The sequence below is a fragment of the Carassius carassius genome, chromosome 4 (genome assembly GCF_963082965.1).
Source record: "Carassius carassius chromosome 4, fCarCar2.1, whole genome shotgun sequence".
NCBI lineage: Eukaryota > Metazoa > Chordata > Actinopteri > Cypriniformes > Cyprinidae > Carassius > Carassius carassius.
In genome coordinates this window covers 23150306-23165868 of record NC_081758.1, presented here as the reverse complement: position 1 = coordinate 23165868, position 15563 = coordinate 23150306, and the positions used below count along the sequence as shown (strand labels likewise).

Genomic DNA, 15563 nt, shown 5'->3' with positions numbered 1-15563 from the left:
TCAAGCAAAGAAAAAAGTAGTAATTAATAGCCTACTACATATATTTATATTCCTTGACCAAGTATTTAAGAAAGGTATAGATAAAAGTGTATGGCTAAATGTGCTAGTAATACAAGTAATAAGCTAAAGTTTATTGTTGGAAACATGCATATACAGTTCCTCTATAATTCGGAGTTGTCAAAGTGCCAATATAGACTTAGTATTACTACAGACATAGCATATTCAGATGATGGTTGAATCATATGGGTTTTTAATGGTTAATTCTTAAATTACTGTATTCCATTTGATTCCCTCCGTCTGGAATATATGGTTACATCCTTGCAGTAGTGACACCTCTCTTTAAACACTCAGACGTCACAAGCGCCCCAAAATCTCTCATCAGCATGTCTTTTAGGGCTGTTTCTCTGTTGACCGTGCTCGCAGCAATCACGTCCCACTCAGCGGAATTCAGCTCTTGATCACAGTGGATTGTGTGAAAGCGAAGCAAGGATAACATTCACCATTCTTTTCAGCTCCTTCTAGTACTTGTCTTGTTCACTACAACACTGGCAGAAATTGTCATTCATTTTAAATTATTTATGTGCTTTAATGTGTTCTGCTGCTAAAGCTTTGAACAGCTTTGAGGTGATATCTGAATCTTGAAATTGAATCGAGACATTGTTGGTGGAGCTCTGGAATTTTAAATTGGAATTTTACACACATTTAAAAACATAGTATTGATGACATACAGTAGATGTTTCCCTTCTCTCAGAACTCTTTTATTGTGTGCGTGTGTGTTTTTAGCATGGCGAGCAGTGGCAGAGGGGCAGCTGTACCACCTGTGTGTGCGATCGCGGTCATTCTCGCTGTCAGACAGAGAAGTGCCCTCCTCTTCACTGTGATAAGGTCAGCAGTAACCCATTACACCCCAACATTTCATGACAAAGACCTTTCTTGACCAGCAAGCTTACCGAGAAGATCACAAAAGAGAAGCTGTTGGCTAACTGACTGTTGCCATTTACAATTTAATACAGTCTCCCTTTGATTCTTGCAGTTTATGCTTCTCTTGGTCTGAAAGTGACAGTTAGGATTTTTCGTCATCCAGGATTGTTTGCACCATATATTTCGCATTTTGTCTGTAGCTTCACGGTGTTTTCCAACTCAGTCTTTTGCTTTCATGCAAAATTCATAATCTTATGTAACTGTGCTTTATAACAATTCTCAGCAGAAACAGACATTTCATTTTTATATCTTACCTTAATGTGTGAATCTTTAAAGAGCGTGAAATCACCCCATTAAATGAAAATGAGTCTTTTATGGCTTTTTGTTCCTATTTATTAGCTAGAGTCCATCTATATGTTAAAAGTTGGCATAATTCACCCTTTTTTCTACAGATTGACTAGTTTTTCTTTTCCAGTCTACTGGTTATTTTCCTAAAACAACAGGCACAAGTCCTTCAGTAGGTCCCGTCCAAACTCCTAATTTCTAATACCTCCACATATATATTGTAAAACAGTTGTGAGGTTTTTAAAGAAATATTCTGGGTTGAAAACAAATCAGTCTCTGTCTTGTCGTTTACAAATGATTTTTTCTTTTTACAAACTGAGGCAGAAGTAAAAATGATTTGATGTTCATTATAACAAGTGTGTGCTAATGTGCGTTGTTCTCAGGGTCAGATGAAGATCAAGCGACCTGGGCAGTGCTGCCAAGATTGTGTCTCGTCTAAAGGCAGCTGCATCTATGAGGGCATGGTCCGTTATCAAAGCGATATGTGGAATGACACCGGTTGTGTGTTCTGTATGTGTGAACGGGGTCAGGTCCTGTGCCAAAGGGTCGAGTGCGCCAGAATGGAGTGCCCACAGGTATGTGTCCAAATTTTATAAGGAACACATTTCTATGCAGAGCCATCAGCAGAGACACGTGCTTAATCAACCCATTAAAAGACACAATTAACAAGCTCAGCTGGGGGGATGCCTTATATAATGCCATTTGAAATGTTGATAATTATTAGGGCAAAATATAACGGGCGAGTTTTAAACCTGGGGCACATTATCTCTGTGGTCATTTGTCCCTTTATGAATTACAACTTTATTCAATCAATATGTTCTCCGCTTCTCCATTAATCATAAGGAGCTTTGAAAGGTTGAGCACTGTGGAGATTTATCACTTAATAATTGTGCTTTTGGCCCAAATCCAGAAGTGTCACTGTAAAGGTTATTCTTTAGAGAGGAAACTCTGATTTAAAAGTCCTGTGAATTGCACTAGGTTCATGGTAGAGTTCATAACTGAAGTTTGAAGGAGTAGTACATGAGTCTGATCAAAAAACTCAGGTTTTAAATGTGACATATATTCTGGTGTGTAAAACTATTATGCATGCTGTAAAAAGTGGTAACATGCAGTTATTTTGAGCTATTTCTACTTGTTTTTCTGCTAGTCCCATTTTTAGGATAGTTTTGTCATATTCACTCACTCTCAGTCCATACCCATATAATTTTTGTTCATCGTTGGAACTAAAAAAATTTTTTTTTATTATGATTAGAAGCCTAAATGAAATATGTTCATCATACAAAGCTAATTTTATTTTATTTTTGTGTTAACTAATGATTTGTGTCAGTTTGGTGATTTTTTTTGTTTTTTTTTTTTACTTGATTTAAACCATTTTAAATAGATGTTCTCACATGAAGTACATTTTAGGTAACTTTTTTTGTTTCAGTGCAGTGGTTTAAGGTCCTAGATTAACTAAAATAAGAGTTGATGTTCAATGAATTTAGAGCAATAGAATGTCTGATTTAACAAGAAACACAAAAGATGCTTCTGTATCTGGTGACGATGCTGATGCTTCTGGATCAACAATGATCAAACCTTCTTTCTCATCTTTAGAATATTTCACTGACATCTGCTTATTCATTTGTAATACCACCATGACTTTGGTGATCAAACTGTGTTACACATAGACAACTAAAAGATTCCCTCATGAATGTAAATGACTATTGATAATGGCCCGCTATAAAGAACCTCAGAGGTAGAATTGGAAATGTGATGTAATTAGAGATTTGTGGCTCTGTGTCAGACAGCTAATCATTCCCCTGGGGGTGTTTTCATGCTGAAATTAAATGAGCTCAAATTTCACACCTTGTGCCAGGGAGAAAAACTGGTCCATTTGCCTGGGAAGTGCTGCCCAGAGTGTAAGACAACAACCAGTTCCTGTACATATTCACAGCCACATCAAAAGGTACAAAGCATGCTTCTTTAAATATGGTTTTGGTTAAACATACATTGGTTTTATATTCATGTTCACATGTGAAAAACATATGCTACCATTCAAAAGTTTGCGTTCAGTAAGATGTTTCTGAAAGAAGTTTCTTATTCTCTCCAATGGTGCATTTATTAGATCAAAAATACTGTAAAAACAGTAATATTTTGAAATATGTTTTCTATTTTAATATATTGTCACGGGGTGAAGAATCACTCGACAAGGTTTCGTGAATGTAAAAGCCCCGGAGGGTGGATTTATTCAAAAGTGCCTGGTGAAGTGAGGTGAGCCGCTTCGTGATGGCTGGTGCTTCCCGTGCGTTCCTGTGCTCTTCAGTACAAATCCAAAGCGAAAGTGGGTGTCCAGACGTGCTCCAAGGTGAGTGGGCTGTCGGTCACTCGCTGCTTTCTGAGGAGAAACGAGAAAAGGATTAGACCAGGGTTTCATTCGGCTCGAGACCGTCTTGTGAGTGCAGCGTGTGCTGCTTAAAAGTGCGCAGGCTGATGGGGAGCAGCTGTGACCGATCGAGCTAGTAACCCGCCAACCCCAAGAAGGCACGTACCTGGGTTTTCGTCCGGGGCGGAGTGTACGGACTCTACCTTCTTCTCCTGTGGCCGGATGAGGCCTCGGCCGACTTGGAAGCCCAGGTACTTGGCCTCAGAGAGGGCTAGGTGGCATTTGCGGGGGTTGGCGGTGAGCCCAGCCCGCCGGAGCTCCGAGAGCACCCTCCGCAGACGGTGCGATGAGGGGCAGGCTGCTGCTCCCACGCTTCCCTGGCCATGTCAAGGAGCCCCCGTGGTTGACGCCCGAACAGGACCTCGAAGGGGGTGAAACCAGTTGAGGCCTGAGGGACTTCACGGATCCTGAAGAGGACGTAGGGAATCATGAGGTCCCAATCCCGCTTGTCCTCCGCCGCCACACGTCTGAGCATTTGTTTGAGGTTCTGGTTGAATCTCTCTACGAGTCCGTCCATCTGCGGGTGGTAGACTGTGGTCCTCAACTGTTTCACCCGCAGCTGCCTGCAGAGATCCGCCATCAGCCGGGACATGAATGGAGTTCCCTGGTCAGTCAGGATCTCGGTGGGGAGGCCGACTCGGCTGGCCAGCAGAAACAGCTCCTGGGCAATGGACTTCGCCGTGGCCTTCCGCAGGGGCACTGCTTCTGGGTAGCGGGTGGCGTAGTCGACGATCACCAGGATGTGTTCATGTCCGCGGGCAGACTTTGGCAATGGCCCCACTATGTCCATTCCAATCCACTCGAAGGGCACCTCGATGATAGGCAGCGGGATGAGTGGGCTGGGGGGAGGGGTCCGAGGCGACGTGGCCTGGCAGGTCGGGCAGGCTTGGCAGAAGCCTTTCACTTCGGCATCCAGGCCCGGCCAGTGGAAGCAGTCGCAGATGCGTTGGGTGGTATTGGCTGCCCCGAGGTGACCTGCCATAGGATGGGAATGGGCCAGTTCCAGGACGGCTTCGGTCTTGGACCGGGGTACCACCAATAATTCTTCTCCTCCCCCCTCCGCTGGGCGACACAGTACAACAAGCCGTTCTCGACGACAAAATGTGGGAGAGGGTGGGGCCGTGGGAGGACGTCCCTCCCGAGCAGTACGACCACCGGCAGGTCCTTCACCTGGCCTACCTCCACCGGCCAGGTGCCATGGGGGGACGAGATGACCATTTCACGGGCCGGTACTTGGCGAGTGTCTCCGTGCACGCAGGTAATCGGTAGGAAGCTTTTCTGGTCGCTTCGGGGGTCGCACAACTGTGACTGGATGAGGGTGACCGCACTGAGTCCAGCAGGGCCCAGAATCGTCTCCCATCCACCGTCACCTCGGCTTCGGGGCTCCCACTGGTACACGCTGGTGGACGATGCAGCCTGCCAGCCAGGCTCGCGGGGGTGATGGTGGTTCAGCGTTAGGCATGGGCTCATCTCGCGGTGGGGGAACCGTCGGCCTACTGACCGGTTGCGGGGTGCCTTCGAGCGGGCGTCGCTCCTGGACCACCCTCCGGGGGAATGGCGGCAGCCGGTCCCCGGCCTCGCGGTGATGGACAGCATCCGCCAGCTCGATCGCCTCCACAAGTTCCAGGACGTTGGTCGGGTTCCTCATCCCGACGGCTTGACGGTGGGCGCGAGATAGCGAGCGGAGGAGGTGATCGACCACCAATCGTTCCGCTACCTGTGTTGGGGTGGGGTTTCCCTCCAGCAACCAATGCTGGGCGATGCGGCCGAGTTCGGCTGCCTGGGCACGGACTGGCACCCGGGGCTTGAATTTCCATTCGTGGAACTGCTGGGCGGCGCAGACAGTGGAGAGTAAATGCTCGCCAGGATTTCTCGCTTGACTTCGGCATAGTCGTCGGCGACCGTCAAGGGGAGCGAAAAGTAAGCCCTTTGTGCTTCGCCGGTGAGGAGGGCCTGCGCCTGTGCCCATTCCTCCTCGGGCCATTCGTCAAGGTGGGTGGTGTTCTCGAAGACCTGTAGGAAGGCCTCCACATCGTCATCGGCGGTCATCTTTGGTAACAAGCGGGTGGCTTGTGCATGAGGTTCAGGTAGCGGAACGCGCTGGGCTGCGGAGGCCCGACGGCGGTGAGTTGATCCTCCATCCTGCCCAGGCGAGTGGCGAGGTGTTCCACTATTTTCTGCTGGACCCACAAACAAGAAAAGAAGAAAAAAAAGTTGGGGGTTGGAGTGGTGAACTTGTCGGTGATCCTTCACTAATCTACCCGCATTCTCCACCACTGTCACGAGGTGAAGAATCACTCGACAAGGTTTCGTGAATGTAAAGCCAAGGAGGGTGGATTTATTCAAAAGTCCCTGGTGAAGTGAGGTGAGCCGCTTCGTGATGGCTGGTGCTTCCCGTGCGTTCCTGTGCTCTTCGGGGGAAATCCAAAGCGAAAGTGGGTGTCCAGACGTGCTCCAAGGTGAGTGGGCTGTCGGTCACTCGCTGCTTTCTGAGGAGAAATGAGAGAAGGATTAGACCAGCGTTTCATTGCGCTAGAGACCGTCTTGTGAGTGCAGCGTGTGCTGCTTAAAAGTGCGCAGGCTGATGGGGAGCAGCTGTGACCGATCAGCCGGCGGTGAGGACGTGCAGGTGTTCTGCGTCGATTGCCAGGGCGACGCTGATTCCTCCGAGGATGCTCGTCACAATATTTTAAAATACAATTTATTTCAGCATAATTTCTCCAGTCTTCAATGTGACATGATCCTTCAGAAATTATTCTAATATGCTGATTTGGTGCTTAATAAACATTTTGTGTTATTAATGTTGAAAACAGATGTGCCGCTTAATATTTTGTGTAAACGAAGACACATTTTTGCAGGGATTTTTAACGAAGAGAAAGTTCAAAATAAATACTTTTATTTTAAATAGGTTTTATCTAACATTATAAATCTATTCCTGTTACATCTTGTCAATTGCGTGTCCTTGCTAAATAAAAGTGTTACTTTCTCTCTCAAAAAAAATAAATAAATACTGACCCCAAACTTTTGAGCTTTTGATAGAAATGAAGAAAAAAGACAAGCTAATCAATACCACCACCATTCAAACGGTCTTTGTCCATTTAGGGGCAGAAAGCCAGCATAAAGAGTTTTAGACTCCTCACTGTAAGTAAACATGAGAACATGGTTTGCAAAAATTTATAAATACAATTATATTATATTTTTTTATATACAATTATATTTTTTGTCTAAGCAAAAATGTCTGTGTACTGTTCTTGTGTCTCTGGTCTCAGAATCTAGAGAGCGTCAGAGAGGGGCTGTGTCATGAGTGCCAGTGTCAGGAGGGTCATGTGACCTGTTATCAGCACTCCTGTCCCACCTGTCCATTGGGCACCCTAACTATACCTCACCCTGAACAGTGCTGTCCGGACTGCAATCCAGGTGAGACCTGCGCGTCTATGTTGGTGTTCATTTCCCAAACGGCAAGGATGTACGAAGCTGCTGTAGTTAATTACCATACTCTCTTGTGAATATATTGCAATATAATCAGTAAAATTGGGGTAATACTTTGATTTATTAAGTTCAAAAGAACATTACATCATTCTATTCCTAGTTTAAAATAATTTCTTTATATGATTAAAAAAGCATAATTCTGAATTGTTCTGAAAATCTTTCTTTATCAGCCCTCCAAGGAACAATTCCTTAACCATAAAGACAAAACAGTTGATCTCAGTGGGAGAGAGATGAGAGCTATAATATTATATTCTGGTTAGTTGATGTGGTTATTTAGCTCTGCAGGACCCATAAGACTTGGGTCTGCTCTATATACTAAATTTCCAAGGTGACTTCAAAAGATGCTGCAAGAAGGAACATGCATCTTTCATTCTCTCGCTTTCTCTTGGAAAATGCCAAAGAGAGCAAGCAAGCAGAATGTGTTTGCATTTGCTTTTATATAGATATGTACTGTATGTTTATCTGAAGAGACGGTAAATTGTTTGTATGTTTACCGGTATATGTATGTATGTTGACCGTTTGGCATCTCTGTGTTTATGCTTATTAGATAATGCTAATGAATTCTCTAAACACAGCAGTCAAAGAGTTTATTATCGTTTAAACTTTTTCACAGAAATATGACTTTCCTGTTTACATTTAAAAAAAAAAAAGTTTTCCCTTATATATTTATCATATGCATTATAAATGACATGGTAAGTAGCATCTTGTGTGGTGATAGTGCTTGTTAGCTGGTTAATGTCCAGATTTTATAAATACGGCAAAGACAGTGTGTATGCATTCACAGCCACATAACCATTTGTTAACTCGACTGCCTGTTGTGAGGAACAGAAGGAGCCCATCATCAGCATCAGTGTTTTATCAGATGACCTGCAGTGTTACTGTGAGAAATGCTGTGATTTGGAATGATTTACTAGCTAGTGGCCATATTATAATACATTTGCACTCAAAACCAGAGGTGGGTAGAGTACCCAAAAACTGTGCTCAAGTAAAAGTAAAAGTACTTACAGAAATATTTACTCAAGTAAAACTAAAAGTAATAGTCTGAATAGGTACTTGAGTAAGAGTAAAAAAGTATAGGATAAAAAACTACTCAAGTAGTTAGTTACTAGTTACTTTGGATCATATACTGTATCTCTATAGTCTATTTTTATTTAGATATATAAATGTATGTATTGTATGTACTATATTGATTTACTATCAATGATGTTCTTTTTAGCTTTCTATTCATCAAAGAATCCTAAACAAAATGTCACAGGTTCCAAAAAAATATTAAGCAATAAAATTATTGGTTGCACTTTATTTTACAGTACGTGTACTAACATGTACTTATAGTGTACTTACAGTGTATTTATCTAAGAAAGTTCTGGTAATACAAGGTAACTACATGGGGTAGAGTTAGGTTTAGGGGTAGGTTCAGGGTTAGTACCTTGTTATTACATAGTTATTGTAATTACTATAATAAGTACATAGTATGTACACGAGGAACAGGACTGTAAAAAATTTTTATTCTAATATATTAGAATGACCTTGAAGGATCATGACTCTGAAAACAGCTGATGAAAATTCTGATTTTATTAAATTATATTTTAAAGTAGGGCTGGACAATATATCGAACGATATGATCATGTGCATCTCATCAGTAAAGTTAGTTCTGTAATTAGCGGTAAATCCCCATCACCTGCTTTCGCTGACAAACTACGCTATATCGAGTTCATAATTGAAGATGATTTGCCTTCGATAATGAACTTGATATAGCATAGCTTGTCAGTGAAATACACTGCTTACACAGAAGAAGACCAGCGCCTGCTTCTACATCACTGCCTGTTAAGCCCCGCCCACTGATTCACGCATGTAGTGTTAATAATGAGAGACGTAAATGAAGGTCTATGCAGAAACCAAACGATAGAGATGGCTCAGAAGACAACAAGAAGGCAATCAATGTGTACTGAGTATTTATGTGTTTTTAACCTAAATCACATCAGTGTCCATCTGTGAAGGATTTGGCTGTCAAACAAACACAACTGTTAGCCAATCATAGCAGTGAGCATTTACTTCGGAGTCTACAATATGCCACGCGTATTTAAACAGAGCGTTCAGATGAAGGGTCAAAACAGGACAGAAAATAACCTATTACTTCTAAATAATGATGTTTTTTGGTTATAAAATTCTTGATAACATTGTAAGTGGACTTCAGAGAATAGTACAACATAATAATAAAAAAAGTCTGTTCATGACCCTTTTAAATATTTTAATTTAAATATTTTAAGTTTGACAGGTTTTGAGTACTCATTTTCATGAGTACTCACTTCTTTGATTGTTCTGGTTGGTCTTTAATAGGTAAATTTTGCCATTTGGGTTTGTGTGGCTGCAGGTACACTGGCTCTTTCTTATTAGAGCAGAGGTTATGATAATGATGATCAAACTCTATGATTGATCATAATTTAAGTTAGTGTTTTTAAACCGTAACTTTATCTGTCCTCTGAAGAGTTTGACTGTGTTTTTGTGTGTGTGTCTGTAGCAGTGCAGTGTCACAAGGACTGTTTGACATGCTCTGGCACACCAGATCACTGTGACAGCTGTCAGAACCCTTCTGCCCTGTTGATGAATGGACGCTGTCTGCAGTCATGTCCTGAAGGATTTTTCACTCAGGGCAAAGTTTGTGCAGGTATAAAAAAACTTTTTGTCTTTTGTTTTTTTTTTGCGCTTTATCGTTGTACTTCTACAGCCCATGCTGGTTTTGTTACACAAATTGCTATTTCCTCCTCCTCCTTCTATTTTCTCCCCAACATTCACACACGTCTGGCTTAAACATAATTTTACACCATGGTTTTTTAAATCCTCACATGCCCAGTGCTTTGGGTGACTTCCACAAATAGCTAATCCTATAGTGTGTGTGTGTGTGTTTTGTATGTGGCTGTGCATGTACATGTACATGAGTCATGTTTTGTCACAGTCATTTCAACAAGTCAAAACTAATTCCGGTTCCTATACTGGAATTTCCCCTCACTTTGGAGGGCTATAGCATCATTTGACATCTTACTGTCTCTCACATCCAATTTCAATTAATATATCGGTGTTTTGTGCCCTGCTTTTGCATAGTGTTTGCCAGTGCAGCCACAAAGTGAATCCCCCAGCCCCTATCATCCTTCTTTCTGTTTTTCTACCAGCCTGCCAGCCGTCATGTGCCACCTGTGAGAATGACTTTGAATGCACAGCATGTGGTGGGTCCTTTCTCCTCAGTGGCAGGCAATGTGTGACCACCTGTGAGAGAGGTCTGTTCCAGGACCACACACGCTGTCTCAGTAAGTCAGCTGCAATTTACTGTACATTTCATTCACTTTTATTGTTTTGACTTTCTGTGATGCTGTTTACTTCTGCTTTTACTTTTTATCATTCTTAAACAAGAAAGCATGACTTTTATCATGCAATCTTAAACAAAGTGCATATATTGCATCTTAGCATATAGCTGAATAGGAAAGATGGCAGTAATACTTAAACAATACAGTATTGATGTGTTTGTGGAGTTATCATAGAAATATTGCCCCAAATCATTATACTTTTATATTTAGATATGTCTTTATATTAAAAAAGTTGAACAGATATTAAATATAATTATGTATGTACATTCCATATTATTATACCATAATATTTATTTCCTCCTCATTCTGATAGAATTTTATTGTTATTTATTAATTTATTACTCAATGCTATATGCTAATTGTGAATTGAAGCTGTATTTACTTCCTGGATAAACAAAAGTGCCCATTTTATTTATTAAGATGTGTACTTCCTGCTGTACAACGTTTTACATTATCTCTAAAAGGTCAGAGTTTTTTTTTTCTATTAAAGCCAGATGGAGCATTACTGCACCTGCAGTGCATTCACTCCTTGCATAAGAATCAACCTCAAGACATAGGTACCTACTCTTGTCAGGCTACCTGACTATAGCAATCCAATCTGGAGGGAATCATGCATTAGTGACCTGCTAACTAGTCTGTGACTGGGACCACTAGACTGTACAGCAATTACCTCAGTCCCCACTCTCATTCAATTTCACACTTTAATAAGCCTCTGCCTCAGATTGGACTGCATTGTTCTACAAGGGACAAGATGGGAAATAAATATCCAGTTTAGGTTGAGCCCATTATGGTGGATTTAGCAAGAATGAGTCATACTGAGTAACTGAATGAGGAAGTTTTTTTTTGTGTCCAAACAATACGATTCATTCTCTTGTTTTACTCTCTGATTGAGAGCAAAAATTCAAATGTTCGAAAAATTCATTAAGCAAAAAAAAAAGCTAAGCTAAAAAATGTGGGAATCTTAGAGGAAGCTCTTAGATGTTCCTTCATCATCTGTTCTCTTCTCGGTCTCTTTGTGTCTGTGTCTTTCTCTTTTACATTTTAAACAATGTTATAATGGAGTTACATTATTTTGTTTTGTTTATTATATCTCATGTAACACATTGCTATTTTGAAACAAACCACTAACAGACCTTACTGAACACTTCTTACAGTACATGCCATAACTTGGATATTTTCAAATATATCCTTTCACATCTGCAGCGTATCAAGAAGTCATGTAAAACCTTAAAGAGTTGTGCTGACAGACATGCCCAAGTGTGCTGTCATTAATTTTTCTAGCATGGAAAGCTTTTCCAAATCCACTAAACATGGTTACCAATGTCTCTTGTTCACACTTTGTTGTTGGCTGTCAAAATATTTGGTCCCATTCCAGCTTCTCAGGGTTCTGGGCCAGTTTGGTGCCAGTGTGTGTGAGTCTGTGGAGAGGTGCCATGTAGGACCGTGAATGTTTCTCACTTGGCGCTGTGCCCAGATTTGTAGTTTAATCCTGAGCACTAGACTCACACAAAGAATGAGAGAAGGTGTATTGTGACTTTATTGCTGCACAACTTTATTAAAGATTAGAGGTTAAATTCTGTGGTGTTTTTAACAGTGTATAATAATTGATTATTCATAAAAAATAAAAAGCATTTTAACAGTATTTATACATGAATTTGAGACAAATTCTGACACAAGGCATACTTTTATGTAAAGTAAAATATTAGATATGAAATAAGTGGTTCTTACTAAGGAAAGTATCAGTATTTCTATTTTAAGTCTTACGTTTTAATGTGTCACCATTTTTGCTCTGGACATGAATGATACAAACTGTGACTTAATGAGAGGTATGATGTTACTTTTCTTAGTAAACGCTGCATTTTCAGCAGCCATTACTCCAAACTTCAGTGTCACATGATCCTTTTGAATTCATTTTAAATGGTGATTTTGTGCTCAAGGAACACATCGAAACATAACATGCTGAAAAAAGTTGCACTGAATAACATGACTGTGGTAACCATGGTAACCATTTTTTTTCAGCATTGAGCATTTTGGCATTTGACATTTAACAGCATTTATTTAAAATGCACATTGTTGGAAGTACATCGAAGGACCAGAATATCAGAGTGACTTTGGACAGGAAGTAACCACATAGCAACCACCTATAACAACCTAGCAACGGCATAGCACCTTAAGAACCATTCAGAACACCTTATTAACCACAAGAGACTCCCTGGAAACCACTAACAACACATTCGCAAGAAATGTATTATATATATACCGTAATTACTCAAATAAAAACCAGTAGTCAAATAAACGCCGGGCCTCTTATAGTGGCCGGGGGCGTGGTCAACACGGACAAATAAAGGCCGGTCTTAAATAAAGGACGGGGGGGAATTTGTGCAGCAGAGCCAGATAACGAACGTACACGCCCATTGCCGGAGCGTTTCTTGTTCTCGAGTCAAGAACCGGTTGCATCGGTTTTCGGATCACCACTATACTGAATGGAGAAGCGTTTCTGTCGGACGCATCTAATTCGAGAACCGAGGAGCTGATGATATTGCGCATGTGTGATTCAGTGTGAAGCAGACTGACACAGAGCGTCTGAACTGAACTGATTCTTTTGGTGATTGATTCTGAACTGATTCTGTGCTAGTGTTATGATCTCTGTCCTGGAACGCTGTCGCTTTTAATTTAAAACGGGTTATTTAAAACAATTACTTATCAAACAGATGGAATTAGAAATAAAGGCCTGCCTCTAATAAAAGTCTGTTTCAAATAAAAGCCTGTTAGCTACCTTCTGCAGTTCAGGTAAATAAAGGCCCCGGCTTTTATTTGAGGAATTACGGTATATATATACATATATATACACAGAGACAGACAGGAATAACAGACATCTTCTATTGTTTGTTATATTCAGCCTCGCTTCCGGAAAAGACCAGAAGATGATTTTGAATGTGTACGCAGCTGTAAATTTGTTCCACATCTCTCTTTGGGGCTCTCTGATCACTGTCTTGTTCATCATATACTGACCTACAGATAGAAACTGAAATCAGCTAAACCTGTAATAAGAACTGTAAAAAGATGGAGTAATGAAGCATTAACAAGCCTGCTTCGACTGCACTGATTGGGTTTTTTTAAGCTGCTGCCACTGATTTGGACGAGCAAACGGATTCTGTAACGTCATACAGCAGTTTCTGTAAGGATATGTGCATCCTTGCCAGGACTCATTTAACTTACAACGACACACCATGGTTCATTGCAAAACTAAGACAGCTCTATCAAGCCAAAGAAGATTCCTACAGGAATGGGGACAGAGTATTGTATAAACAGGCCCAAAACACACTGACACAGGAGATAAGAGTGGCTAAGAGAAACTACTCCAAAAAGCTGAGAAACTTTTCTGCCTATGATCCTGCATCAGTTTGGAAAGAACTGGACATCACCAACTACAAGACACCATTCCCCAGCACTGTGGGGAATCAAAAACTGGCCAACGATTTGAATGAGTTTTATTGCAGGTTTGAAAAAAAACCCTGTCTCACAGCCCACACCCATTCTGACCTTCTCTCTATGGATCTGTTAAAACCTCCAGCAACTTCCCTCTCCCCCACTTCCTGCACTTCAGGTCTGTGAAAAAGATGTGTGTCAGGTCTTCCGGAAACAGAAGAGAAAGAAAACATCAGGCCCAGATGGTGTTACACCACTTCCTCTTTGAACTGTTGTCATCTGGTTGGCGCTACAGAGCTCTGAGCACCAGAACGGCCAGGCATAAGAACAGTTTTTTTCCTCCGTCAATCCATCTCATGAACGGCTAACTTGGCTATAAAGGTGTAATACACTACAATGTTTATACATTTATTTATTTATTTAACACATTCCTCTTTATATTTCCTTTTACCTGTATACACAATTACCATCTATTGTCTACTTTGTATATTGTGCATTATATATATATATATATTTTTTTTGTATATTGTTATTTCCTTTTATGCTATTTTATTATTTTTATCATTAGTTTCTTGCTTGTCTTGTCACTGTCAATCTGTTTTTGTTATGGAAGCTTATGTCACCAAAACAGATTCCTCGTATGTTAAAACATACCTGGCAATAAAGCTCTTCTGATTCTGATTCTGTTAATTCAGCCTAAAGCTAAATTTATTAGCATGGATTGTATTTGGTGTTTATACTTTCGATATATTGATTGGCCTTTGAATAAATTGTGCTAGCAGCACACACATCTTACCAAGGGATGATTATAAAAGAAGGTTATTCTTAGTGAAGGTGCATTTGTGTTATGTGTTATTGTGTGTTTTAATGCACATATTCAACATCTTCCGTACAGTATGTCCTTCAAATCATGAGACTTTCTTTATATATACAATTGTGGTGTTCAGCCTTTTTTGTACCTTTTCCAAGCTCCCTCATCTTTTGTTCTTGTCTGACTGTCACTTTAAATCCTCACAGAATAGCCACAACAGAACTCTAGAGCAGTGGTTTTCAACCTGTGGTCCGCGACTGCAGGTGGGCCGCCAATTACTATTAAAATAAATAATAATATTGTTAATATATGTAAAAATGTCTAAGTCATAACACAATAACATAATTTCATATATATAATTAAATAACAAAAAAATAAATATTAAACTGTAACTAAGTAATAAACCACCAATTTATAGTTTTGCTGCACATGCCACAGAACAACAAATTCAAACATGCATAAATGGCTGTCAACGTGTTCCCTCCTGACTGCTTGCTCCACTGACTCTACCCGCTGCCGAGCTCTGTCTGAATCTGGTTTTCCCGTTTTGCTGAGCGGTGCCAGCCCGAGATATTTTCTGTTCATTGCCAGTTCATTCTAGGGCTGTGCGATTAATACAAAATCGTCATAAAATCACAACTTGAGCATGCGCGATTTCTAAATCGCTTTATAGCACGATTTTCCCTGCCCTGACCTCCAGCAGTATGCTATCCGATGATCCAATCAGAATGCAACCCGCCTAGCGCGAGACAGACTGGGCATATGCCTAACTCAAGGTTCACACACT

The 15563-nt window shown here is 40.9% G+C and overlaps 1 protein-coding gene and 1 long non-coding RNA gene across 2 annotated transcripts in view; one reads left to right on the top strand and one right to left on the bottom strand.

Annotated features, from left to right (window-relative positions):
* LOC132139523 (uncharacterized) overlaps positions 1 to 15563 on the bottom strand; it is a 318882-nt gene that overhangs the window by 226369 nt on the left and 76950 nt on the right. The gene's annotated exons all lie outside the window — the stretch shown is intronic.
* Positions 1 to 15563, top strand: part of LOC132130847 (extracellular matrix organizing protein FRAS1-like) — a 135373-nt gene that overhangs the window by 54108 nt on the left and 65702 nt on the right. The window contains exons 8-14 of the mRNA XM_059542691.1: positions 784 to 885; positions 1650 to 1841; positions 3122 to 3211; positions 6791 to 6829; positions 6958 to 7105; positions 9696 to 9842; positions 10345 to 10479. Coding sequence (XP_059398674.1) covers positions 784 to 885; positions 1650 to 1841; positions 3122 to 3211; positions 6791 to 6829; positions 6958 to 7105; positions 9696 to 9842; positions 10345 to 10479 — 853 coding nt within the window. The remainder of the gene's footprint in view (positions 1 to 783; positions 886 to 1649; positions 1842 to 3121; positions 3212 to 6790; positions 6830 to 6957; positions 7106 to 9695; positions 9843 to 10344; positions 10480 to 15563) is intronic.